This window comes from Panthera leo, chromosome C1 (assembly GCF_018350215.1).
Source record: "Panthera leo isolate Ple1 chromosome C1, P.leo_Ple1_pat1.1, whole genome shotgun sequence".
NCBI classification, from domain to species: Eukaryota; Metazoa; Chordata; class Mammalia; order Carnivora; family Felidae; genus Panthera; species Panthera leo.
This window is the reverse complement of record NC_056686.1, coordinates 12,343,132-12,368,547: the sequence shown is the minus strand read 5'-3', so window position 1 is coordinate 12,368,547 and position 25,416 is coordinate 12,343,132. Positions and strand designations below refer to the sequence as shown.

Here is a 25,416-nt window from a genome sequence, read left to right as displayed (position 1 = left end):
GCCGCGCGGCCTGCGGAAGGCGCAGGACCCGAGCGGGTGAAGGGTGGCCGCGTGGCGGCCGGCGCAGGCTCGGGTGGGCCGGCAGTCCCCGGGGCGCGGGCGCGGGCGCGGGCGGGGGCGGAACCGGGCCGCCGCGGGGTCCGCCGGCCGGCAGGGGGCGCGCGCGCCCCGGGCCCCGCGCCGCCCGCTCGGTCGCGCGCTCGCTTGCCGCCCGGCAGCACATGTGTTTCTGTTTTGTGTTGTAGCATTTGTTCTGGAAGCTCGTATTTACATTTTAAGTGTATCTGGTGAGTGGGCTGGATCCCTGATCAGGGCCGGGGGGGAAAAAAAAAGCCCTCCGGTACGTCTTTTAGTGCTCCTCTTCCGTTTTCTCTCCGGTTTCTCATCACTCCAACCAGGTAGGGACTGAAAATCAAAATCGACAACGTTCAGTTTGCGGGATCTGGGAAAGTTTTCCCCCCTCCCATCACCCCCCTTTTTTTTTTAAAGGAGAAAAGGTAAAAAAAAAAAAAAAAAACCTGAGAAGGGGGGTTGGGGGATTGAATGAATAAAAAGGGGAAGGAAGGCGGATCCACGTGGTTTAATCGGAGACAGACAGAGATCCCATTGTTCAAAATCAATAAAAAAAAAAAAAAAAAAAAGGCAGACAGGGCGAAAGCGCAGGGACGCTGGGGGAAAGTAGCGGCGGAGCGGGGCACTTTGCAGCCGGGATCGGAGGGACCGGCTGGGCCGCACGGTCGGGGAGGGGCCGGGAGAGTTGAGCACCATTAAAGTTTTTATTTTTCGTGTCTGTGCGAGCAGGTGTTTGGGGCTGGGGGCCGGCTTTATTCGCCCCCCTCTCGCCGGGGGCAGCCCACCCCGAGGGATTAGGCTAATTAGAGCCAGAGGTCGGAACCCCCGGGCTGGCGCGGAATTGGGGGCTCGGGCGGGGGAGGGGGGCGGCAGAGAGAATTGCATTTAATTGAGTGGGCTTGGGGAGGGGGGCGCGGAGACAAAAGCAGCAGGTGGGGCGGCCAGGGAGGGGGGGGAGCGCTTTCAAAGGGGGATCTTTGAAGTATCCCGGAGCCTTCTCTAATTAGAACGTAGAGGATCGGAGGCTCCTTTTTCTTTCCCTTTACTTTTTCGGGGACCAGGCTGCAATTGTGATGCGTTGTAGGCAAACCTAACTTGAGGATGGGCCGGGGGGGGGGGGGGTCTCCATTTTTTTTCTTTCCCTACGCGGAATGCAGTCGGAGACCTGGGCTCCCGTGCGGGATTCCCCGGAGGAGGCGCGCCGGGGCCCGGGAGGGGCGCGATTTCCTCCCGGCTCGCCCCCTCTCCGCCCACCCCGCGGCCGCCACTTTGGGGAGGGCAGGGGAGGAAGTGGAGGCCGGTGGCTCGGCTGCGCTCCCCTCCCCCCGCGCAGTTTATAACCCGTCCATTGTGCGCCGCTGCCCCGTGTCTCCTCCAGCGCGACCATGCCCAGGAAGAAGGCGGCGGCGGCGGCGGCCTGGGAGGAGCCGAGCTCGGGCAACGGCACGGCCCGCGCCGGGCCCAGGAAGCGCGGCGGCCCGGCCGGCAGGAAGCGCGAGCGGCCCGAGCGCTGCAGCAGCAGCAGCGGCGGCGGCAGCAGCGGCGACGAGGACGGCCTGGAGCTCGACGGGGCCCCCGGCGGGGGCAAGCGCGCGGCGCGGCCGGCGGCGGCCAAGGCGGGCGGCGCGGCCGTGATCATCACCGAGCCCGAGCACACCAAGGAGCGCGTCGTGAGTGCGGGGCCGGGGGGTCCGGGGGGCCGCGGCGCGTCACTGCGCGTCCTGGCCGGGGGCGGCGGGGCCGGCGCAGGCCGCGGGCTGAATCATCGCCGCCGCCGCCGCACAACAAAAGGGCGCGGGCCGGGGGCGGGCGCGGGCCGCGGCCTAGCCGACCCCGCCGCCCCCGCCCGCGCGGCAGTTGGCCGTTGGGGCGCGCGCCCCCGGGCCCCCGCCGGGGGAGGGGCGGCCGGAGCCCGCGCCCGCCCGCCCGCCCGCGCGAGGGGGTCATGGCCCCGCCCCCGGCGCCGCGCGAGCCGACTCCCTCCGCCTCCCCTCCCCCTCCCGCCCCGGGAAGGGAGACTTTTGCAAGTTGTCTCGGGCCGGAGGAGGGGACGCGCGCGCGCGCCGGGTGCGGCCCGCGACGCCGCGGGCCCTCGCCGCTCCCAGCCCCCTCTCCCCCCACCGCGGCTGCCGCTCGGCCGGGGCGCCGCCGCGGGAGGGGGCCGCCGGGGCGCTGCGGGGAGCGGCGGTTTGCGCCGGGGCTTTGAGGTTCCCGCCGCCTCGGCTCCGGCGCTCCGGGGGGGCGGGGCCTGGCGGCCGCCGCGCATGCCTCGTGCGGCCCTGCGCCGTCTCGCGCCGCCGGGGAGGCGGGGGCGGTCGGCGCCGGGGCGGGGTGCGAGGGCGCATGCTCGGGAGAGCCCCCCCCCCCCCCCCCCCCCCGTTGGGGTCGGGAAGCCCCCGGGGCTGAGAGGTGTTTGGGCTTTGTTCGCCGCTCGCAGTCGGAGGGCGCGGGGGCTCCGGGTGGCGCTCCCCCTTCCCCCGGGAGGAAGCATCAACCGTGCCCTGAGCGGGGCTGAATTCGCTGGTTAGAGTGGGGCCTGTAGATCTTAGTTGAGGTCGTGACCAACTCAACTCCTGCGCCTGCAAGACCCTGCGGAGCCGGAGATCTCAGCCCGGGGCCCGCGATCCTCGAAACCCACAGGCTTCTTGTGGGACGTGTGTTTGGGAGAGTCTCAGAGCTGACACCGGATTTCAGATAACCTCCAAAGAGTCGGAACTTCCGCTTAGGGTGTAGACGCTCTGGAGAGGCCTTTCGATGTCCCCAAAGGGCGTGTAAGGGTTAACAGTACCGGAGTGCTTTCCCCCAAAGGCGCTCAGTGTTTAAACGGTTAAAGATGATGCATTTCTTCATCCACTTAACTGATGAGGAAACTGGGGCGCAGAGTTTCAAAGAGCCTATCCCAGCATCACACGGAGGTGGATTTCCACATGGGCTCAGGTGTTTTCTGATGGCATCCTTAACCCCTGTGCAAAGGGGTCCTGTGAAAATGTTTTATGACTGCCCTCTCATTGAAAGGGTCAGCCCATCAGATGGTAGAGGAGAGCCCATGTCAGTGGAATGTCTCACCTGGCATCTGGGACCGGGCCGGTGCCGGGAACTAGCCACAGCATTGAGAAACTGGGGCGCAGGAACGGCTTTCCCTTGACAGATCTCATTCTCTGTGTGGGACTGTAGCCATTGGCCGCTCCAGTCCTGGTGTATTAGGAGGAGACTGAACAAAAAGGCCAGCTGAGCTCTGCCTCTGCTGCGTTCTCTGTGCGTGAGTTCCTTCAGCTGCAGGGCTCCACTCCGCCTGACTGAGCGTGAGCTTTCTGGTCCTGAAGGAAGAGATTCTGACCCCAACACCAAGGTTCGCCCAAGAGTGTGGTCCCAGAGGCTCAGTCTTCAGAGGCTCAGGTCCTCAGGGGCTCAGTCGGTCAAGGGTCTGACTTCCCCTCGGGTTGTGATCTCTCAGTTCATGAGTTTGAGCCCCGTGTGGGGCTCCGGCTGGGCTGACAGCTCGGAGCCTGGAGCCTGCTTCGTATTCTGTGTCTCCCGCTCTGTCTCTCTCTTTCTCAAAAATCAATAAACATTAAACAAACAGAAAAAGAGTGTAGTTCCAGGGAGAGTGTGTGCAAGGCACACATGACTCTCCACCAGCACTGTGCGTGGCTGGCTTGTCTGGTGGGAACGGCACTTTCTCAGTCTCACTGAGCGATTCCTTTGATCCCTGGGGGTAGACAGACCGGGCAGTCCCCCGCAGCTTGCTTTTGCTTTGTATTCACATCTCTAGGATCTTTCAGATTCTTGGTTCTTCTGTACAGATCTACGCGTACCTTCCCCCACCCCCTTAAAAAACAAGGGGCCTGTTGAGCATTAGAGCGGTTTCCTTTGGACCAGTCCGCACCCTCCTAGGCTCAGCGCATCTAGGATACTGAGGGTTCAGATGCCTCATGGAAAGTGAGTACGCCGAGGTTTAAGTTCTTGTTAGCATCTTTTGGGTTGGGTCCGGAGTCCAGGCCAGGCCCTGGTGGGTCTCCTGCTTGGCCCCAGGTTCCTGGGTTCCAGGGGAAGCATAAGGTCACCTTCTGCTAAGCCGTCCCGCCCCAGGCTGCCAGCAGCCCCTAGCTTGTTTCAGAGAAGGTTTTCAACCGCTGTTGAGGGCTTCCTGAAGGAGGTGTGTGTGAGAGCGGCTGCCAGGAGTGGTCTGGAACCATAAGCTGCATAAGTTGGACTCCTGAAAGGTGAACCCAGATGCTTGTGTGGTCGAGGGGCAAGGTTGCCGTGAGTAAGTAAAGGTGGTGTATTTTTGTAAAACATTTCATAGGATTTCAGTGTCAGGAAGTGCTCCCTTCGGGGTTTATGTGCAGTGCTGTGAGGTGAGTGTTTTATGATGGTCTAGGGTCGATGGCTTGTGAGCTCCATAAGCCTGTAGGCGACGCAAACGGCCTTGGCAGAATCCTGGAAAACCAGTGAGTGTCCCAAGCCGTCCGGGTCTTTGTAGTTCCTTCAGTGTTGGTTTGCTGAGGTTTTGTAGACCCTGAGACAGGTGTGCTCCATCTGAAAGGGCCTGATCGATACGACTGAAAAGCGAGCTTGAAGTCTGTTTCAGTTGATAGCCCGTTAGGAAACTTGTCATTGCTGCCATCTCTCTGAACCATCTTCTCTCTGCCAAGGGTAGCGCTTTTTTAGAAGGATGTATGTTAAAAGGTTGACTCTCAGCCTCATGAACATGCTCCTTGCACTTGGGCAGTAATTTGAAAATCGCTTTGAACCGGAAACCCCATTTTGTTGATCGGAGAAACTCTGTGCGTTTTGCTGCCATGGCCATTCATCTCGGCCCAGCTCACGGGAGGCAGCAAGGTGAAGTGAAATTCACTCATCCTGTTGGGGAGACTGTTTGACCGGCTTCGTGGCCACCTGGCCTTTAGGCGCAAAAAGCAATCTCTTGGCCCATCAGGGAAGGTTGGATCATACCTTGCAGGGTCACCTAGCCTCCGGCTCGCAGCCCTGACAGCCATGGGGGGTCCTCTGGCTGGGAGCTAGCAGGCTTTGGGGTCTTTCCTACCTGATGGCCTGGCTCAGGTCTGTGACCAGGAGGGACATCACAGGTCTGTGATCTACAGGGCGTTAGGAGTTGTCATTTTAATTTTTTATTTCGTAGAAGGTAAAGGGGAGAATTAAATTATGGACAGAGTCGGCGACGGATGGCAAACAACTGTATGGATAATAGCAGTGAAATCTAGTCTGTTACTTTGACCTCATGTGTGAGGACGTAAGGCTTGTGATGTAAAAACCTGAGTAAGATAAGTTTCTCTGTAGGAATCAGACCACAGAGACTGGAGTAGACTCCACTCACCGAGGCTTTGCACACACCTCGTATCGGGAAGGTGGGAGTTTTGTGTGAGCACGTAGCTGGCTAGATGAGCCAGTATCCATGGGCACCTGCTCATCCTTGCAGCTGCTGGCAGGCGCGGGTCACAGAGGAAACCCGTCCCTTCCCCGGGCCAGGGCAGAAGGTCCGGCCATCTGATGGAGTGGCAGAGGTCCGCAGGGGCCACCTGCAAGCTATTGCTCTAGCAAATGCCTCTCGATGTCACGGGTTGGTGGTCACATTGCCGCCCCCCCCCCCCCCCCCGGGGGCTCCTCTGCCCGCCTGGCCCGGCAGCTCGTCCCACCGTGCTTTAGTGCCCTCCTTGGTCTCTGCTCCCCTCTCCACGCACACCTGAGAAGTGGTGCGGAGCTGGCCGGTGACCTGGGCAGAGACCCAGGGCCGCCCCTTCCTTGGGGAGCTTGACGAAACCCACTGGCTGCTGCTCATCCTCTGCTGTTGTAGATCTGTAGAATGTTCCAGCCAGGCCCGCCAGCTAAACAAAGAAGGGGAGATAACCAAGGGAAACTAGGCTCCCGTTCAAGTAATCCGAGTCTGTGGGTGTCGTGGGGTGGGACTGCCCTGCGATTAAGGTCGTTCTCTAAATAATTGAAGCCTGGTGAAGCCCTTCTCCATTCATGGCTGTTTGGCTCCCCTTCGCGGCTGCTCTCTCTGCCCGCAGGACATGTCCTGTAGATGGACTGGCTTTCTCCAGCCCCGTAAACGTGGGTGAGCATGGCGGGGTCTGTTCTGTGGCGTGTCCGAGGCCTCGGGTTTGGGTCACGCTGAGTCCCCGCGAAGGTGCGTTCCTCTTAAAAATGCATGCGTGTGGCCAAATGTCCCGCCAGGGCCACCACCGCCTAGACGTTAAGATGACTGGAACTGGGTGGCTTTTTTTCATCAGGCCTTCCAAGAACAGCTCTGTAAATGGGAAGAAACTGTTCTCTTCAATGTTCTGGGCTTGGTGCGGTAGGGGATGAGAGGGACGTCCCCTTCCCCGGCCCGTAAGGAACCTACCGGTGCGTGGTTCAGAAGTGAGTCTTTACCTGACTGCTGTTTGAAAGTGTGCAGCAGACTGCTGAGGATATTCTAATGAGGGCCACCCCAAACTGGATAGTGGCCTTTTAAAGCAGTGCGTATTCCCATCGACGGCCCAAGGGCCCCACACGCTCTGTGTTGGGCAGCTGAGGGTCTGGACCGGAGTGCCAGGGTCTGGAACCCTCCCTGTCCCACTCACTGCCGCTCCCCAGGCTCCCAGGCCAGCAGTGGGGATGAGCCCAGCCCCATCGAAGCCAGGTTCTCCCATGTCACACGGTGCTCTGATGATTTCCCCACAGAAAGGCGCCTGGCACCGCGGGGCAGCACCCGGAGGGAGGGTCCAACATCACTGGTGACTCGGGGCTCCCAAGGCTTGGAGTCACGTGCAACACCATGTTGGCCGTGGGCAAAGCAGACCTAGCCCCAAGGTCATCCGTTGTAATTCTCCCTGTGTGCCACCGTAGGCCTCCTGCGAATACCCGTATAGGCAGTTGGCAGGGTGGAGGGGAATGCCATTTGGTTGATTTTTTTTTTTTTTTTTTAATGTTTTTTTACGTTTTTTGCGAAAGATCATTCTCAAGAGAAGTCAAAGGGTAACAGTGAGCCTGGGCATAAGGAACGAGCTGCTGTGGGCAGGTTTGGGGTTATGCACACTGATGAGGCAGTGACCACCTCAAGCCTCCATTCGCTGTGCGAGCTGCGGGGGGCGGGGGGGGGGGGGCGGCGGCGGGGGGGGGGGCATGCGAATAACGAATTCCTATTTTTTTCTTTTGTTTCTGGCTGTCGTTGGACAGACTTAGAAAGCTAGAAGCCACGTTGCAAGCTAATACTTTTTCTCTCTCCCTGTCTCCGTAGAAACTCGAAGGGTCTAAGTGCAAAGGGCAGCTTTTGATTTTTGGGGCAACCAACTGGGACTTGATTGGTCGAAAAGAAGTGCCTAAGCAACAAGGTAGGAGGCGTGGTTTCCGAGTTCTCCCGCGTGACTCTGTGATTCTGGGTGATTCTGGCGGGCGTCCGCCAGGTGGGTCTCCTCTTCATTTACAGAAGTGACCAGAGAGGCCAAGCAACCTGCCCGAGGCCACAGAACCCCCCCCCCCCCGGGGGGCTCCCAGAGAACCCTGGTCTCCCGCTTCTCAATTCTGTGCTAACAAACCCGATTGCATTTAGGATTAAACGGGAAGATTATAAATAGCCACCAATAACATTGACCCCTTCTTTCCATTCTCCTTCTCACGTCAGTTATTTTCATGAAAACAGAGAGGCTGGTCAGACATCCAAGACATTTGTCACGTACTGCATGTCAGACTCCTTAGACGTTACAGAACTGAGTTCAGTTCTTTGTTAGCCGTCAAATTATTGCAGGAACTGGTCGGACAGAGCAAGTGACGGTGTGTGGAGTGGAGGGAGCAGAGGAGTCCCAAGAAAGCAGCTTTTGGTCCCCGGTGGCTTTTAGTGAGTTGATATCTTTCCTCAGGCAGCTACTGGCCCGTCGTGAAGCTGGCACATCGCCACATTTTATGGCTTCTTGATTTCATTTGGAAAGATTCCCAAAGTGCTTCCCAGCATCGCCCAGTGAACAAATATTTGCACACTGACACTCCCTGGTGCCTCAGGACGGGCAGAGAAGGTCGTCTTATTCCGTGAAAACGGCAGGGGTTCCCGACGGGCAGGGCCCGCTTCCACCCCGCGGCTGGGGGGCCAGGAAGCCCCTCCTGAGGGGTAGCTGATGCCTCTGCAGCCCTGCCAGTGGGCCACGTCCCTTCGCAGTGCTCTTCCGGCCGGTGGCCCGCTCACGGTTCCACATCGGGCCCAGGGAGGGAGGGGAAGTAGCCGCCAGAGGAGAGCAGAGCTTGGGCTCTCGTGTGGGGCGGGATTGCCGGGCCTGGCTCGACTCCCCGCACCCCTGTGAGGCAGAGAAGGTAGGGAAACCAGCCTGTGGTTAGAGATCTGCTTTCACGGCCTGGTTCAAGGCACTCTGGGCCTGTTTTTAGGCGTGCCTTTGTGTCCTTTCCCTTTCCGGCTTTTGCTTCCCTGATCAGTCTCCCTTTAAATGGAGTTTTATGTAATTAGATTGACCTGTGTCAGACCTTTGTAAGTATCTTAAAATACCCCTTGGCCCACCGTGACCTTGCCGGGGCACTAAATGCAAGGGCAGGGGGTTTGTTTTACCATTGGTGCAAAAGCCGAAGGAAGGAGGGCCTCCCTTCTGTGTCTCCTGGCCTCCTCGGAAGGCGAGCTCGCCAACCCCCGTGTGCAGGCTGCCCCAGATCCCGTTGGGTCGGCACGACGCCCACTTCATTTACAGATTGACACGGCGACTTGTGCTCCCTCTCCTGACCGCCAGCCTGGCTGAAGAGCCGGGACTGCGGTGGGGCACTGACTGTGGCTTGGATCGCCCTCCCAGGCTTCCCCGGAGGCTGGGCCCCCGGCGTCTTGGGCACAGGTTGCCCCGCAGCTGCCGTAGGGAAGATGCTTTGGCGAACCCGAGCCATCTGGCCGCCTGTGAGGCAGGTCCACTCAGCGACGCCGGGGCAGCTGCTGCACCGCTCACCTCCGCGGTGTCCCCGCACGCTGTGTCCTGTTCCCAGAGATGACACACGTCAGTCGTGCCCCCAATTCATTTTGCCTTCACGATAGACAGACTTGAACATAACCCGCGAAGGCTGTCATTTTCGGTCTGCTCTGTCGCAGAGAATTGTTGGGTTTTCTTCCTTTCCCCTTTGGGTAGCGAGGAGTGTCTCAGGGCGGAGAAGCTCAGGGACTTTGCTGTGTACCTTGATGACCCCAGGGCCCGCCGCCTGATGGGGGAGGGACTTCAGCTTCCCTTTGCCTGGGCGGCCTCTGCAACTCATGAGGATACGCTTGGCGCCCTCTGCTGGTGGGGCACGGGCAGCGTAGGTTCGCAGATGCTTTTCCTCCGGTGCCTGATAACTGATCAGCCTCCTAATCAGCTCGGACATCGAGATGAGTGTGACGGTTGACGTGTCAGCGGCTAGCATTTCATAATGGCCCCCACGGGCCTCGAAACGTGTTCATGTCTCTGTCCTTGAGAACCCCAAATTAAAAATACTAAGCACAAAATTGGCCACACCCTGTATGTCAAAAGGGAAAAGAGAGGGTTTTGAAGGAGGCAGCTGTTTTCTCCTGCCCACACACCCTCCAGTGTTCCTGGGTGTTCCCTGGGTGCCAGGCACTGGTGAGGCCCTCAGGTTGCTAGGACTGTGGAAGGCACGTGAGTGCAGTAGGCTGAGTGCTGCGATCGGCCTCACGGTTCTCGGGGAACCACAAACTGTAGGGGGATGTGGTCAGGGAGGGCTTCCCAGAGGAGAGGGTGCTTGATACGAGGTTTTAAAGAACAAGTGGGGGGGTGGGAGGGCGCCTGGGTGGCTCAGTTGGTGAACGTCCGACTTTGGCTCAAGTCATGATCTCGTGATTTGTGAGTTTGAGCCCCACATCGGGCTCTGTGCTGGCAGCTCGGAGCATGGAGCCCGCTTCAGATTCTGTGTCTCCCTCTCTCTGCCCCTCCCCCACTCACACTCTGTCTCTGTCTCTCTCAAAAATAAATAAGCATTAAAAATTTTTTTTTATTTTAAATAAAAAAAAAAAAGCACAAGCAGGGGACGGGGAAGGGCATTCTGTGGGAGGGAGTACACGGGCAAAGGCAGGGGGCCATGACCTGGCCACTGCGGTGGGACCCCTGAGACAGGAAGCCACGTAGGGGGAGGGGTGTCAGCCGTTCCCCCTGCACAGAGCCTGGTAGGTGTGCGAGGAGGGCAGGTTGTTCTGGGGAGGATGGGGACACAGACCCCAAAAGGAGCCTCTGGCTGCAGTGGGGGAGGCTGAGGTGGACAGCAGACGAGGGAGGGTGACGTTGGGCATAGGGGGGAGGAGACCGGGGGTCCACCGCCAGCTTTCCTGGGTTGGGCTCCCAACAGGAGGGAGAACACCGTGCCTTTCTGGTCAGTTGCACGTGGACGTGCTCGTAGCCAGTGCGCGAGGGTCTGAGGTCCCTGTGGTTTGGGGGCCCAGACGCAGGTGGAGCAGGTCGGGGTTGCAGACTTTCTCCTTGAGCGGCCTCCCGGCGCCGGGGGGATGCCGCACCCCCAGGGTTCTGTGTCCCAGGAGACCGAGCCCCTGGTGGCTGGCGACGTTTCTCGGGGTGCTTTCCGCCAGCCGGTCCCCGCGGGCGTCTGATTTGCCTTCCTCCCTTTGCAGCTGCCTACCGCAATCTCGGTCAGAATTTGTGGGGGCCCCATAGATACGGCTGCCTGTCGGGGGTCCGGGTGCGGACTGTGGTGTCGGGTTCGTGTGCTGCCCATAGTCTCCTCATCACCACGGAAGGGACGCTGTGGAGCTGGGGTAAGTCCGGGCGGGGGCGGGGGCGGGTCAGGGTGGCTCATGGAGGCGGCCCCCCACGGGGCTGACTTCCTCCCCCTCCGTCTGGTCTGCCTGGAAGGGTGGCCTTCTTGCAGCCGTATTTGCTCCGTCTGATTTCCGGCTGGTCCCTCCTGTTTCCCGCCAGTGCATCCCCTTCCTCCACTGCCCTGTCATGCTCTTGTACACGGCCACCTAATTCTCTGAATCCTCTTTTTTAAGCAACCTTTTCCTGAATGTTCTGGCTGAATCTGGATCTTTCTGATCTTGAGGCACCTAGAATTGAATTCCTATTTTAGGCACGTCGTCCCCTGGGCAGACAGCCCCCCCTCCCCCCCCCTTGCTTTGTGGCTCAGTGTTGACGTAAGACCTGTGTTCCTGCCACTTGAAATGCCATGGGCCGCGTCATGGCATCGGCCAGTGTCCCTGCAGTCCTGTGCCTCTGTTTCCGGGGATCACAGGCCCACAGGCTGGGTTGCTCGGTGCCTCTTTCTTACTGGATTTCCCGACAGCTGAGAGCGCTTTTTCTCAGCCGGGCCGGTTTCCGGCTGCTGGACCCCCTCGTGTGCGCCCCTCGGCGGTGGTGTCCTTGCCGTCCTCCGGTGTCCCCTCGGGAAGGCTTCCACGCGCTGCCGCCCCTTTCCTCTTCCAGATTGTTGATCCAGGTACTGACTAAGGCTCAGTTTAGCCCCACGCCCTGTGGTAGTTCCTGGAGTCTTCTTCCAGCTGGGTGTGTTGGCAGTGGTCCCCACCCTTTGTTTCTGGTCCTTTGGCTAGCTTTTAGTCCATATGACTCCTTTTTTATTTCGGTCTGTTTGAACGATTTTTTGCAATTTCATGAGCTGCTGTACCAAAGTCCAAATATATTAACATCTGTTGTCTTCGCTGCACTCTGCTAATTTTGTGATTCTGTTGGGGGAAAAAAAAAAAAACCAGCTAACAAGGGTGTCTGGCCCAAATTTAAACTTTAGTCTCTGGATGCCATGCTGACACGGCCGCGGTGTTCATTTTCTCCGACTGGCACAGCGGCATGTGTCCCCGTCCCCCCCCCCACCGAGGACCCCTCCTGCCTGGTGTTCTGACACCGAACACAGCAGCCTGTCAGAGTTCCGAGCTTGAAATAGCGGATTTCTGATCTCTTCACCGAATTTCACTTACGTGGTGCTTCTAAAACTGTCCCCTGTGCTGACCCTGCGGGTAGGGCATGATGCTGGAGGCTGGCCACTTAACTTGGCCCCAGAGCAAAGACCCGTGTCCCGGTGAGCAGACTTGGTTGCCGCCGAGGGTGAGGGGCCGGGGGGGGGGCAACCGGTTCTGCAGTCAGCCACAGCCAAAGGCACGGGGCGTTGTCCGGTGTCTGTAAGCGTCAGGGCTCAGCCCATCGCTCTCGAGGGGTCCACGCCTGCCAGCCCCCCAAGCGTCTCGGGTGGCCGAGAAGCTGCACCCAGCACCCATGCTGGGTAGAGTGCCCTTCCCGGTGAACTTGGACCGCTCCCAGTAGAAGCGGGGTTCTGCCGCTCCTGCTGGTGGGGGGGGGGGGGGGGGTGCTGGGATCTGTGCGGGTTTGAGGGTGGAATTTCTCATAGCCGGCCATTAACTTCTTTCTCAGGACCTTAGGAGGCTTGGGCCTCACCTTCGTGGCTCTGCTCTCCGTGTTTCCTGTGACAGAGGTCACGTTCATCGTCAGGGAGGGTGTGAACTGCCCCTCCCTCCCAGTGCCCTGACTTCTCTGGCCCCATAAAATCTTCCCAATATGTGGCTCCCACCGTATGGTTCTCTCGGCCAGGGGGACCCGTGAGGGGCCCGCAGAGTTGCTTGATTTGGAAGCTGTCGTAGCCCGTGTTGGAAACGAGGGCAGGTGTAGGGGCCGGAGCGGAAGAGCTTTGGAGCCGAAGAGCCTTGCCAGGGGCTAGTGTCTCGTGGAAGGTTCTGGCAGGGGCCAGGGCGAATCGAGCAGCAGAGCCTCAGAAAGTGCTTCGGGCGGGGGGGGCGGCAGCTGCCGTCACAGGAAAGGGGGTCAGAGAAGGTGAAGTAGATGGCAGCGGCCCGAGGAGAGGTCCCTGGGGAAGGCACCGTGGATCTTCCCCTGGTCACCCGGCCCCATCCGAGCGGGTCTCGAAAGGCTGGCCGTTGACAGAGGAGCCGGACCCGGACCTTTTCTCCGCCTCGATCTCCGCCACTGAGTGGAGGGCACCTTCTAGGGGACCCCCACACGTGCCTGCCTCTTCCGTGACGCTGCTCTGGCCACCCTCTCTTCCCTCTGCGTCTCGCTCTTGATCTGCAGGTCGAAATGAGAAGGGGCAGCTGGGCCACGGTGACACCAAGAGGGTTGAGGCCCCCAAACTCATTGAGGGTCTCAGCCACGAAGTGATTGTGTCTGCGGCATGTGGGCGGAACCACACCCTGGCGTTGACGGGTAAGGAACGGCGGGTTCCTTCTACATTTGGCACGAGGCCACAGGACCCACCTTGGGCGCGGGGACAGAGCCGCCTCTGTGGCTCTCGGTCAGGATCAGAAAAGTGTCCAGAGTGCCCCAGGGGTGGGCCTCTTGAAGCCGCTGGCAGCCTCAGCTGCCTGCCTGCCTGCCTGCCGGTGTAGGAAGCCCGTCCGGGAGGCGGAGGCCGGGGCCGTGCCCTGTGTGCCTCTGCGCTCTCGTCCCCGGCTGTGCGGGGGTTTTGCTCCGAGCTCGTCCGCTCCACGCGCTCAGGACAGCGTCTCGGTTGCGTGCTCTTCCTGGCAGAGGAGCTCTTTTTATGGTTTTGGAGCCCTTGATTCCAAACCCAGTTCAAAACCTTCAGTGTTCTTTGTCCCTTTTGTGATACTGTTCTCTCCTTCCAGAAACAGGCTCCGTGTTTGCATTCGGAGAGAACAAGATGGGGCAGCTGGGCCTCGGCAACCAGACAGATGCTGTTCCGAGCCCGGCACAGGTACCCGCTCCGGTCTTGCGGCCTTTCTCTTTGCTGTTGTGCAGAAATTTCTGCGGTGGGACCAAATACCTCTCCCTGCAGTGTAACTGATGTCTCGTAGAAACAGAGCCTAGAGTCTTTGAGTGGAATGCACACGTTACAGGCTTTAGAGCAGATTTAATATATGCTCACGGTTGAAACACACACTGAGAACGATTTTTCTCTCTCACGGAGAGAATTTGTTACAGAGGACTTGTTCTTCAGCCTGTACTGTTCCAAAGAAGGTGAGAGATGTTCTAGGGATGGGATTTGTCAGCATCTGCAAAGACTTGTTGAGTTTTGACCTTGTGTGAAGTCCCCTGCCAGGTGCCTAGGACACAGACTGGAGTCCGTCTTTTCTTCCTCAGGAACGGAGGGTTAAGTTGGGGAGGGAGGACTCGCACCTAAAACGTGACTATGAACATAAAACAGCCAAGTGCCAGTGAGTGTCTGGTTTAATGATGAAGGCAGGAACTCAGATCGCTCGTCTCTTAAAAAGAGACCGTGGGCAAACTTAACCTGTGGTTTGAACGATTTGTGGAACGTCTCCCTTTCATCTGCCACCCGCTCCGAGGAGGAACAGTTTCTAAAGGAAGCCAGGACCGACGGGCAGGGCCCAGGGCTCACGCTTCTTGGCGAGGGCTCTCCCTGACTGATGAGTGCAGTAACACAGTTTCCAAGTACTGTCTTAGATGTGTTTCCCGAGCCCACGCTAAGTTCCTCGGGGCCTTGGCTGTCTTCGTATTGGCTGTCTTTGAGCCATTTTATGTCTCATCCACACCTTCGGTGGAGACCAGTCAGGCCATTATCTCTGCGGAGGGTGAGGGAAGCGCGAGAACGTTCCTCTCGAAAGTTGAGGCTGAGCTGCTAGTGAGTAGGTGAGGTCTGGGGGTCACATGTGGGTAAGTTTCTGTCGCTTTCACCCTCCTGCCCGTGCTGGCCGGCTGAGGAGTGAGTGCGTTGACTGGGCACAGTGTTGGGCATCTGGAGGGATACAGGGATCGGGGCACGATCAACCCTGTCTTGGGATTCAACTCTGCTGGGAAGGTGGGGGTCACAAGGGTGTTTCTTAACCTGCGTCCTAAGCTTTCGCCTTCAGAATTGCTGAGTCCGTTAAATTTCCTTTGTAATCTAGTAATTGTTTCACACTGACCTACGAGAGGTGGAGGCTTTTTATCAGTCTTTTAGAAAATGTCTGAGAGTCTCCTGTCTTGTCTTTTCAGATAATGTACAACGGCCAGCCAATTACCAAAATGGCCTGTGGGGCTGAATTCAGTATGATAATGGACTGCAAAGGGAACCTCTATTCCTTTGGGTGCCCTGAATATGGTCAGCTGGGTATGGAAACATTTTTTTAAAAGCTCTGTAATCTAACTGCGTATCTGGAGCCAGAAGTCGGTGTGGGCCTGCACACACATGTTGGAAATGTGGGTAATTGATCGCAGATAATAGCCTTGATCCATTAAGTGGATCTCCCATTTACTGGGACAGCATGTCCTAACTCACAGGGTTGTGGAGCATCACAGTGGCTTGGCCTTAATGAGTAAGTCAGGCTCAGTCTGACAAAGGATTCTTTTTTCTGATAATGGGAATTCATTTATATGTAAAAGGATTTCAGAGTTGTAAAAAAAAAAAAAAAAAAAAAAAGCGCCTTCATTCGGTTTCATATTTTAAAGATTTGCCTTTATTGAAAGTGAGAAAATTACACAGGATTAAGTCTGCTCTGCAAACCCTGGTCTGGGCGATTCTTTCAGGTACACGCATGAGCCCCATTCCGTGTAAAGTGCCAGGGATCCCTCCTGTTTTCGTCCCTAAACAGAACGTACTCCTCCAGAAACACATTCACTTCTATCTCATTGAGTAGAAAGGGAGGACTCAGAAAGCGGTTCTCAGTAAGTGGAAAATGTCTCTCGATCCTGATTTTACAAGGTCTCCATTTTCTTTTCCCATCTGACACCAGAGTGTTTTTTTCCTTCTGGCGCCTTCCCACACCCCAGCCCTTTGCGAGTAGGAGGTGAGGAGTGGGCGCCCTCTGCTGGCTCCCTAGCTGCATGCCACCCCGGATCCGCCGCGGCCCCCGGATCTGGGTTGCTGGGTCCCCACGTCATTAAAAGCAGACAGATGGAAGAAGGTATAAATAGAACAAGGAGCATCTCGCTGGCCTTAGACTTTAGGGAACAGTGACTTTGTGAAACTAAATATACCTCAAGTCAGAAGTGAATAAGAAAGAACAGCCCCTTACGCACATTTCAGTGTTGGTTGCCAGGGAGTTGCCAGAGGCTGTTGGAGAAACCGTTTCCATGGCCACAGGCCCCGGTGCCATCCCCAGCCCCGGGCGAAACACCGGAAGTGTGGTTCCGTTCGGCTTCCGGAAATGTGTCTGCTCCCCTGCTGCCTCTGGCTGCCCCAGATCTGCGAGCAAGCAGGTGGATTTTCCTTCAGGGAGAGCCACACGATCTCGGTGACCATGATAATGGCTGATCGCTGAGCAGTTGCCGTGGGCAGGCCGCTCTTGGAGCACTTTGTACGGACTCCCCTTTCCCTGGGACATCCTTCTTCAAAACTAGTTTGAGAAACTGGCTTTATGTGTATCTGTGGAATCCGCTATACCTCTCAGCTTTCTTTGCAGCCCGCTTTGAATCTCCTGGTCCAAATCCAGAGAGATCCCTTGTAGAATTAGGACATACGATGTAACCTTGGAGAAGTGGATCCCGGCACATCCGCTCGCCCCCACCCCCTCTCTCGTGACGCGTTTACTGGGTCAGGCAAGGCGAAGACGAGAACCCGCCATTAGCTACGTTGTAACATCGTAGTGCTAGGTCTGGGTTACTAGTAAGTCATAGAACCTCAAGTCTCAGGTTGTGTGTTGAACTTTTTCTGTCCGTCCCCCCGCCCCCCCGCCCCGGGGCCAAGTGGGGCACAGACCATACTCAGTAGACCATTCCTTCGAATCGGGAGCTTCTGACTTTGACCACAGCTGACATTAAGGTGTGTGTTACAGCCCATTCACGTCAGAGCACGAACAAAGAACTTTTACAAAACAACGTCCTTGTGTGGACAGTGTCCTTGGGTGTTCCCTATTCTGTCCTATTCATTTTTTTTTTTAACATTTATTTTTGACACAGAGACAGAGCATGAACGGGGGAGGGCCAGAGAGAGAGGGAGACACAGAATCCGAGGCAGGCTCCAGGCTCTGAGCGGTCAGCACAGAGCCCAACGCGGGGCTCGAACTCACAGACCGCGAGATCATGACCTGGGCTGAAATCGGACGCTTAACCGACGGAGCCCCCCAGGCGCCCCTCTGTCCTGTTCTTTTTTTTTTTTTTTTTTAACATTTTTATTTATTTTTGAGACAGAGAGAGACAGAGCATGAACGGGGGGAGGGCCAGAGAGAGAGGGAGACACAGAATCGGAAGCAGGCTCCAGGCTCCAAGCCATCAGCCCAGAGCCCGACGCGGGGCTCGAACTCACGGACCGTGAGATCGTGACCCGAGCGAAGTCGGACGCTCAACCGACTGAGCCACCCAGGCGCCCCTGTCCTGTTCATCTTTAAAAACTAATTGGTTTCAACCCCTTAGAATCGATTTCATGACACTGAGTGGGTTGTGCCCCAGATGGAAAAGCATTACCTTGGTGGGCAGACTTGTCCCGCGAGGCCCCCCTGCCGGGTTGGGGCGGGGTGCCGTCAACTGCTGCTTGACCCCTGGCTCTGGTCGCCCCAGGACACAACTCGGACGGGAAGTTCATCGCCAGGGCGCAGCGGATAGAGTACGACTGCGAGCTGGTGCCCCGGCGGGTGGCCATCTTCATCGAGAAGACGAAAGATGGGCAGATTCTGCCAGTCCCAAACGTGGTTGTACGAGATGTGGCCTGTGGCGCTAACCACACGGTAAGACTTGGGGGTTTCTGGCTTTTCCTCTGCTTCCTGAGCCTCACCTCCGTGGGGAGACTGTATGTGTGCTGCGGTGTCCCAGCGCTTGGCTTCGGCTGGGACTTACTTCATTCTGGGAGTCCGAGACCTCCCGCCCTTCTCCCCGGGCTTTGTACCACTCAGGTGGCTCCGGGGCGGGTTTTCCTTTTTTCTTTTTTCTTTTTTCTTTTTTTTAAATTTGTTTTGAGAGAGAGAGCATGAGCGGGGAAGGGTCTGAGACAGAGAGAGAGAGAATCCCAAGCAGACTCTGTGCTGTCAGCACAGTGGGGCTCAAAGTCACGAACCCTGAGATCACGACCTGAGCCGAAATCGATTCAGACGCCCAGCCGACTGAGCCACCCAGGCACCACCCCCCCCGCCACCCCCCATGGGGTGTAGATCTTCTGTTCAGAGTCTCTCGGTAACTTCTGTAGACGTAGTTAAAGGACAGACTTTTTGGTTGGACTCATGGTGTCTTTCTGGTTTTGGCCTTTGTCTGACAGCTTCACAGACTTTTTCTGATCCCCCGTACGGACAGTGTTGAGTGGTTTTAACTGTGAGGGCTGTGTCCTTGCAGATCACTTGGGATAGATGGCGATACAGTTTCTGGATATGCGTCTTTCTATCTGTATTGCCTTCTCGCGGTGGTTTTGCCCAAGGATGCCTGCGAGTCAAAAGTTGGCTCTCTCCTCTGTTGAGAGAGCACTGGGCTGGGAGTCCAGAGACCAAGCTGGTCTCCTGCTGTGTGTGGCTGACTGGCGAGTGACCCTCGGGCACGGCCTCTGGGATGCTTTGTCTGGTGCTCAGTGATGTGGACCGGGAGATTTCGGTCCCCTGGAGTCGAAAATCCGTGGTTCTCTTCTGCCCAGTGTCGTCTGGGAAAGCAAAGGTGGATCCCGTGCTGGCCTCTTCCGTCAAATGGTTTTGATGGGCTGTCCGTTTTGAACGTTGAAAATGCCGCGAAGGACAGAAGATCAGCCTTAAGTTGTTTCAATGAAATTAAGTCCGTGTGGTCCCGGCACCAGTGACCAGATGGAGACCACCTGCGAACGGGGCATCCAAACCAGAGTCCCTGCAGGCAGGCAGGCCTTGCCTCTCGGTTTTGTGCGGTTCTGTCTCCACCGTGGAAGGAAACAAGCCTGCTCTCTGGAGACCCACCCACCCTTTTGCTTTTGATGAGGCGTGAAGGGGACTTGAGGCTTAAAGTGGTAATAATTACGGACGGAAAGCCGCGTCCCCAGCCGAGAAAAAGAGCAAATGCCCTGTTGCCTCCGCCCCCTCTCCGCCCCCACCGTGGGCGCCGCTTCAGATTATCCTGCTTCTTATACCACCAGCCGCAGCAACAGGCTCTCTGGAACGGAGTGATGGCCCCCTCGTCCCCTCGGGTTAGGAGGCCCGCTCCAAGCCTGCGTTTTCTCTCCGCCCGCAGCTGGTCCTGGACTCTCAGAAGCGCGTCTTCTCCTGGGGCTTCGGCGGCTACGGCCGGCTGGGCCACGCGGAACAGAAGGACGAGATGGTGCCGCGCCTGGTGAAGCTGTTCGACTTCCCCGGGCGCGGGGCGGCCCAGATCTACGCCGGCTACACCTGCTCCTTTGCCGTCAGCGAAGTGGGTGAGTGACCCCCCCTGCCCCCGCCGCCCTGTTCCCCCATCGGGGCCTCGGGAGGAGAGTGTCTGCAACCAAGTCACGGCTTTCCGTGGCGTGGCGGGTGGGCAGCCCCGTAGCCCTTGGCACGTTCCCGGGCCGAAACCCCCGCGTTCTTCCGGCCTGAACGCCCCTCTGTTGCCAGCAGCGTGCAATGTTCTTGCCTTGCTGATGTTGCTGGAGAGGGGAGTTCAGTTCTTGGTACGTGTGCCTCTCCCCAGGCGGCCTGTTCTTCTGGGGGGCCACCAACACGTCCCGTGAATCCACCATGTACCCGAAGGCCGTGCAGGACCTGTGCGGCTGGAGAATCCGGAGCCTGGCTTGTGGGTACGTGGCAGTGTCTCCCGGTGAGCGGGACGTGTGTCCCCTTCCTGTCCCCTTCCTGGGCCCGGAGGACACAGTGGGGAGGGTGCCTCTTCCTTTGAGCCCCCCGTCCCCCAATCAGGGCATCAGACGCACCAGGGTTCGGGGCGGGAGGGGCTGTTTCAGGCTCCGGGGGTTGGTAGGTCCTAGAACAGAGGCTTTGTCTTGCTGCATCCACAGAAAGTTCCCTTGTAGGGTTTTTTACTCCTCAGAGGCTTGGTGTGCTTCGCTCGTCTGTGCAGGTTAACGGGATTTTAGCTGGACATAGTGGTAGGATTTTGGTTACCCCGACGCACGGAGAAGAAACCGTCTTTTAAGCCCGAGCTTTTCGGTTTATTTTGAGGACACCTCAGACGCCATTGAGTGAGGTAGCGCTTCTTGGTGAGGAGTCCGATTATGTTAATCAGCTGCCGGGTCGTTGGAGGGGAGCCGTGTCTCTCGGGGCAGGGGCTATGGCTTTAATCTGCCCGGATGTCTAGCCCCGCCCACGTCAGTTTTTGTGGCGTTCTACCCGCTTTAGAGTCAGCTCTCTGCCCTGATCTGATGACCTCTTTTCCCGGTGTGTTTTCCCCGCCCCAGCCCTCAAACCAGGCCGAGGTGAGGTGGGGGGAAGGCCTGGGGCCCCGGTTCCTGGCACCCTCTCGGGGCTTTGCTCTGGGGCCCGCACGGGACGCTGTGGAGGGCCTAGAAGCCCGTTGGCCTGGCACGTGTTGCCGGGAAATGAGTACCTCTCGGTGTTTAATGGGGGTACTGGACTCTGATGCTCACGAGCCACACCCTGCTGTTGAGGGGGCAGCCTGCAGGGAGGGTCCATGGCGGCTGGGGCTGCCGGCCGCGCTGGCAACATCCTCTGCCTTTTCGCAGGAAGAGCAGCATCATCGTGGCCGCCGACGAGAGCACCATCAGCTGGGGCCCGTCGCCGACCTTCGGGGAGCTGGTAAGCGGGGGGATCCGGTCTGGGCTCTCTGGGGCTGCCTCCCGCAAACCCTCAAGAGGAAAACGGGCATCTGCGTGAAAGGCCGAGACGCTCCCTAGTCTTTGGTCACATCGGCTTTCAGAGATCCTTCGGTGCCTCTCAAGTAATTGTGAAAGTCTTTCACATCCCCGTCGTAAATCTGGAAATAGGGAAGTTTCGGGTCTCATTTCCCCCTCGGTTTTGCAAGCCGTGGTTGCATATGCCGGTGATGGGGGAGAGGGGTGGTTTCTCTCATTCCCTCCAGGAGGGTTTAAGTCAGCAGGCTCAGCGGGTCGTTGGGCCCCACGCGGGCGGTGGTGAGCAGGCGTCCTGTCTTCCTGGTTTTCTCCTGCAGCCACGGGGCCCGCCTCGCAGGTCATTTGGGGACGTTCTTCTCTCGTTTTTCCTAAAAAAGTCAAAGTCTGTGTTGCCTGCTTTTAATCTCCGTTGCCTGCCTGATGAGAACTGATAGCCCTCGGTTTCTCACACGTACTTGGCCTTCCCCAACCAACTGTCTGATTCTTGGGTTCTGGTGCCTGATGAGTCTTTAACTTTTAATTTCTTCATCAGGAACAGCTTGGCTGTGGAGCTCGGCTGGCGGTCTGCCCGTTCTAGCTGCGATTTGATCCTCAGCCTGACTCTTTGTTATTTCCTGCGGGGAAGGCGGTCTGTTTCCCTTCCCGCCTCGCTCGTGGGAGGGAGAGGAGGGAAGGCAGGGCTCCTTGGTCCCTAAAGCCGTCTCCGGGGCTCGGTGGCCTGGTCCTTGGTGTTCTGCACCTACTTTGGGTCTGGGGCTCCCTGGGGGCCCATGTGCAGCTGCCCCTCAGAGTCAGCCCCGGGCAGAGCCTCGAAATCAGGACACTGAACCTGGCCCGGGTTTCATGGCTCATTCTTAGAACAGGACAGATGTCTCTAGGGCCTGTCAGAGATGGAACCCATGTACCGATTCAGCCACCAGAGGGGACCGAGCGGGACTTTGGGGCAGCTTCTCGGGGTTGAGGAGGTGGCCTGGCATCTCAGAGGCAAAAGCCTTCACTGTACGGGAAGGTGTGAGAGGGAGTCTGGTGGCAGAGACGCAGCTGGGAAGGGAGGCCCTTCGTCCCCAGCCCCGTCAGCCTCTCGGTTCGACCTGAGGGGTCTGCTTGGCCCTTAAAGGCCCCCGTGTCCACGCTCTCTGCGTGACGCCCTCTGCGTGGTCCTCAGGCAGAGCCTTCTGTCTCTGGTGTCCTGGAGTCTGGCGGCGGGTGGGGGTGATTCAGTCTCCAGTCTGCGGGGCGAGGGTGGGGACGGCCAGTGTTGTTGTGACCTCATAGCCCGAGGGCCACAGCAGCCGACTCTTCGTGTGCTCGTGACGGTGCTGTCTCCTCAGTGACAACCCCCAGAAGGTGCTCACGATAGCAGAAACCCCCAGAGGTTGTCAGGGTCCTCAAGTGGGGAATCAGCCCCCTGTGCACAGCACTCGTGTGCACTCTCGTGGGTAGCTGTCCTCCCCTCGTGTCACGCGTGGTGGGGCTGTGGTGCGGGGTCCCCAGCAAGGTCGCCGTCGTCCCCTTTGTGGACCGTGCCGCAGCGAGCCCAGTCCTGTGTCTCTGTCCGCTTTGCCAGGGCTACGGGGACCACAAGCCCAAGTCCTCCACCGCGGCTCAGGAGGTGAAGACGCTGGACGGCATTTTCACGGAGCAGGTGAGCACGCGCTCCCGGGCCAGGGGGACGCGAGAGGCGCCCGTGGAGAAAGTGCCGCCAGCCGGCACCCGACTTTCCTGCTCCCGGTCTCGTTAGCCTGGCCGAGGCTGGTCTGATGGCTCCTCGAGCGGCTTTTCTGCTGCTTTGTGCTAGAGGCCAGCAGTAAGAGGCACGGGGGCGTGCCAGCCGGGCTCAGTGGCTGTTCTCGCCCTGAATGACTCTGGCCACAGGCCAGGCCCGGCAGACTTGTTCTGGGGACGAGGGCGTCGCTCACGTCTGCTTTGTACCTTCGGCGGAGCCTGCGCCCCATCGGGCCTTAGGGCAGATGGCGGGGCAAGGCCCCTGCTGTTCCGTCCACCGGCCTGCCCGCCCTTGTCCGCCGATACACAGATGGGGCGGGTGCCCTCACACAAGGCGGGATTGTGGTCCAGAGAGGCCCGGGAGCAGGATCCCCGTGTCCCCGCCAGTCTCTGCTGACCGCGTTGAATCCCTGCCTGGTGGCAGGCTGGAAGGCTTTGGTTTTGGCCAGGGCTCTTTAGCAAAGGGCTTTTGTGCGGCCCAGGGTGGCCAGCCCAGCTGACGGACGGCCTGTCGTCCGCTCCCCCCTCCACGACGGGCCGGCGGGCTCCGCTTACACCCCAGCCCCGATCTGTTCCCCCAGGTGGCCATGGGCTACGCCCACTCCCTGGTGATAGCACGAGACGAAAGCGAGGCCGAGAAAGAGAAGATCAAGAAACTGCCAGAGTACAACCCCCGGACCCTCTGATCGTCCCGGAGCCTTCTGCAGCCCCACACCTCTCGCGGCAGCTGTCGGTTCCAGTGCACTGGGACGGGACGTCGAACAAGGAATTTTCAGAAAGCAAAAGTTGACCGAAGGTGCATTTTTGTTAGACTCCCTGCAGTTCCGTTTTATAAGCGATTCAACGTCAACTACCTTTTCTGTATGCTTTCCAAAGTGGTTTTTTTTTTTTTTTTTTTCCTTTTCTTTTCATGTTGAATTAAAATATCTGCTCATAGTTGACTTACCATTCCTACAAAAGAGGCAGAAACTTTGAGCAATCTAGGGGTTTTGTTTTTGTTTTCGTTTTTCTTCCTCCCCTAAATCCACTTCTCAGAACACCCCTTTCCAGCTGTAACTAGCGTTGCGATCCGGGCGGGTGTTCCCTGAGAGGAGTCCCCGTGGACTCAAAGAAACGTCCCTTCTGGGAACCGGCGGCCGCAGCTGGGCATAGACAGTGCTGGTGGCGGATCTCCATCCAGAATCACGGCCGCCCGCTTCGGGAGCATCGGGGTCACCACTTCCTGCTTCTTGTACACCGGCTGAGGCTGGCGTTCTGTTTCTCTCCTTGGCTGCTTGTAAGCCCCATCGCCTTTTGGCTGCAACATTAGTAGAATCTGCCGTTTCCCCCCTGGTGGGGGCTTTGGGGTCTGTGTTTAGCCATTTTTATCTACTTTAGCTGTAAAAGAAGTCCAAATGAAAATCAGGTGATTGTGGACCCAGTGGGGACTTGGGGGTGGGGGGGGGGTGTGGGTGGGCAGACGCGGGGACAACGTATCTGGTTCAAGGGCGGCTTCCAGGCTCCTTAGACGAGCCGGGGCCGCCTCGCCAGCACTCGCCATTAGAGATTGATCAGCCAGCAGTGAAAAGTGCATTCTGGAGTCCTTGCAAGGAAGGCTCAGCCCTTTATGTACCAGCCTTTACCACCTTCGTGCTTCTGTCTTTCTCCCCTGCCGGATCCTGCCGGAACGGGCCCCCGTTTCTGAGACTCGGGCTCCTGTTCCACTAACCCAGCTCTCTGGTCGCATTGCTTGGCCGTGGTACCAAATAGTTGGGATTCCTGAAGAAGTCCCCCTTCCCCGCGTGTCTGCGCAGATCTGTGACTGCCACCCCCATTCCCGCCAAGTGCCCTCTGCCCGAGCTCGTCACCGGTGTTGCGCTGCTCTGCGTGAGTTACGAGGTGCCTTTCCCGGAACCCCTCCTCTCACTTGGACCCAGGAGAGGCGACAGCTCTGGCTGGGGCTCTTGTTTTCGAGAGGGTCTGGACTGGTTTGGGTGCTTTAAAATAGATTTTTTAGTTCCGTGGTGCTTCTGGGGGGAGATGGGGGTAGAACTTCAGTGTGAGACTTGGGTGGATGGGGAAAGTTACATATTGGTCTTTTTTTATTCTTTGCTTTGCCGTTGTTACCACTTGTCAGTGTCTCGATGTTAAAATGCCAAAAATGATCTAGTCGTCGTTGCTTTTTTCCCCTGCCCGTCCCCCGTCACGCCTTACGGCGGCCTCTGCCTTTTCCAGGGCGTGTGACAGGCTCTGTCCCGGCCGGTCCCACCGCCTCGCGCGAAGAGACCGGCCTGCATCTTCCTTAGTCTGACTTCACGCTCATCTTTGGCCTCCCGTGTCCGTAGTCTAGGGGAGAAGCTTCTGCACCCTCAGAGCTTTTGCCACACTAACCTGCTTTGTCCAAATCACCCCAAAAGTACCATCTCTCTCGCTTCTGTGCGTAAACCCGTCCGTTTTCCTAAACACCGGTCTCCTTCCTGGAGTGGGGCTTAGGCGCCTGCGCCCCTGGTACCCGCATATCTGCCCCCCCCACCCCCGGGTCGTGCAGTCCCTTTGCAGGAACTGCCCTTGGCGAGGCAGGGCTCCGATCTTCAGGGGACTAGTCTGAAACCTGCCACCAGCCTATTTAGGGCCCCCGGCCAGGGACAGAGCAGCATACACATACCTTCAAGTGAAGACGGCCCCATTCTCTGCCACAATCACTCCTTTGGGCTTAGAATTTTAAAATGAACTTCCTACTGGCAGAAAAAATCATGACAAGTGCAAGGGGGTGGTCCTGCACCCCAAGAGAAAGAGGGGCCCGGTCTGGGCACGGACTCTGCACCAACCCCTCGGGCATCTGACCTGTCTTCCAGCTCAGGAAGGAGCCTTTGGGAGAAGGGGTTTAGGGCGAAGGGGGAGAACCTGAGAAGAGGTTGTGATTTGGTCGAAGGTGCCTGGTTTAGTGCTGTAATTGTCTTATTTTTTTTTATATATATTTCTTGGAGTAAACATTTTAAATAAACGACATCATTGTTTACTCTG

At 58.1% G+C, this 25,416-nt stretch overlaps 1 protein-coding gene across 2 annotated transcripts; it reads left to right on the top strand.

The window, feature by feature from the left end:
• Positions 1 to 227: 227 nt before the first annotated feature.
• RCC2 (regulator of chromosome condensation 2) lies at positions 228 to 25,416 on the top strand. 2 transcript variants are annotated; one of them, XM_042951051.1, is made up of 13 exons: positions 228 to 398; positions 1,451 to 1,742; positions 7,316 to 7,409; positions 10,676 to 10,819; positions 13,119 to 13,250; positions 13,673 to 13,761; positions 15,003 to 15,117; positions 17,502 to 17,668; positions 19,119 to 19,299; positions 19,554 to 19,659; positions 20,560 to 20,632; positions 22,256 to 22,333; positions 22,995 to 25,416. In XM_042951051.1, the coding sequence occupies exons 2-13, from the start codon at positions 1,458 to 1,460 to the stop codon at positions 23,097 to 23,099; spliced, it is 1,569 nt and encodes a 522-aa protein (XP_042806985.1). In that variant the 5' UTR covers positions 228 to 398; positions 1,451 to 1,457; the 3' UTR covers positions 23,100 to 25,416. The 2 variants fall into 2 exon arrangements, with proteins under 2 accessions (XP_042806985.1, XP_042806986.1); XM_042951052.1 differs by having other exon boundaries at positions 268 to 287.

Excerpts from the sequence above, each read along its gene's own strand:
- RCC2 (XM_042951051.1), top strand. The coding sequence starts at position 1,458 with ATGCCCAGGAAGAAGGCGGCGGCGGCGGCGGCCTGGGAGGAGCCGAGC. Across the intron at positions 1,743-7,315 it reads AGCACACCAAGGAGCGCGTC|AAACTCGAAGGGTCTAAGTG; the intron begins GTGAGTGCGGGG and ends CTGTCTCCGTAG. Across the intron at positions 19,300-19,553 it reads CTTTGCCGTCAGCGAAGTGG|GCGGCCTGTTCTTCTGGGGG; the intron begins GTGAGTGACCCC and ends GCCTCTCCCCAG.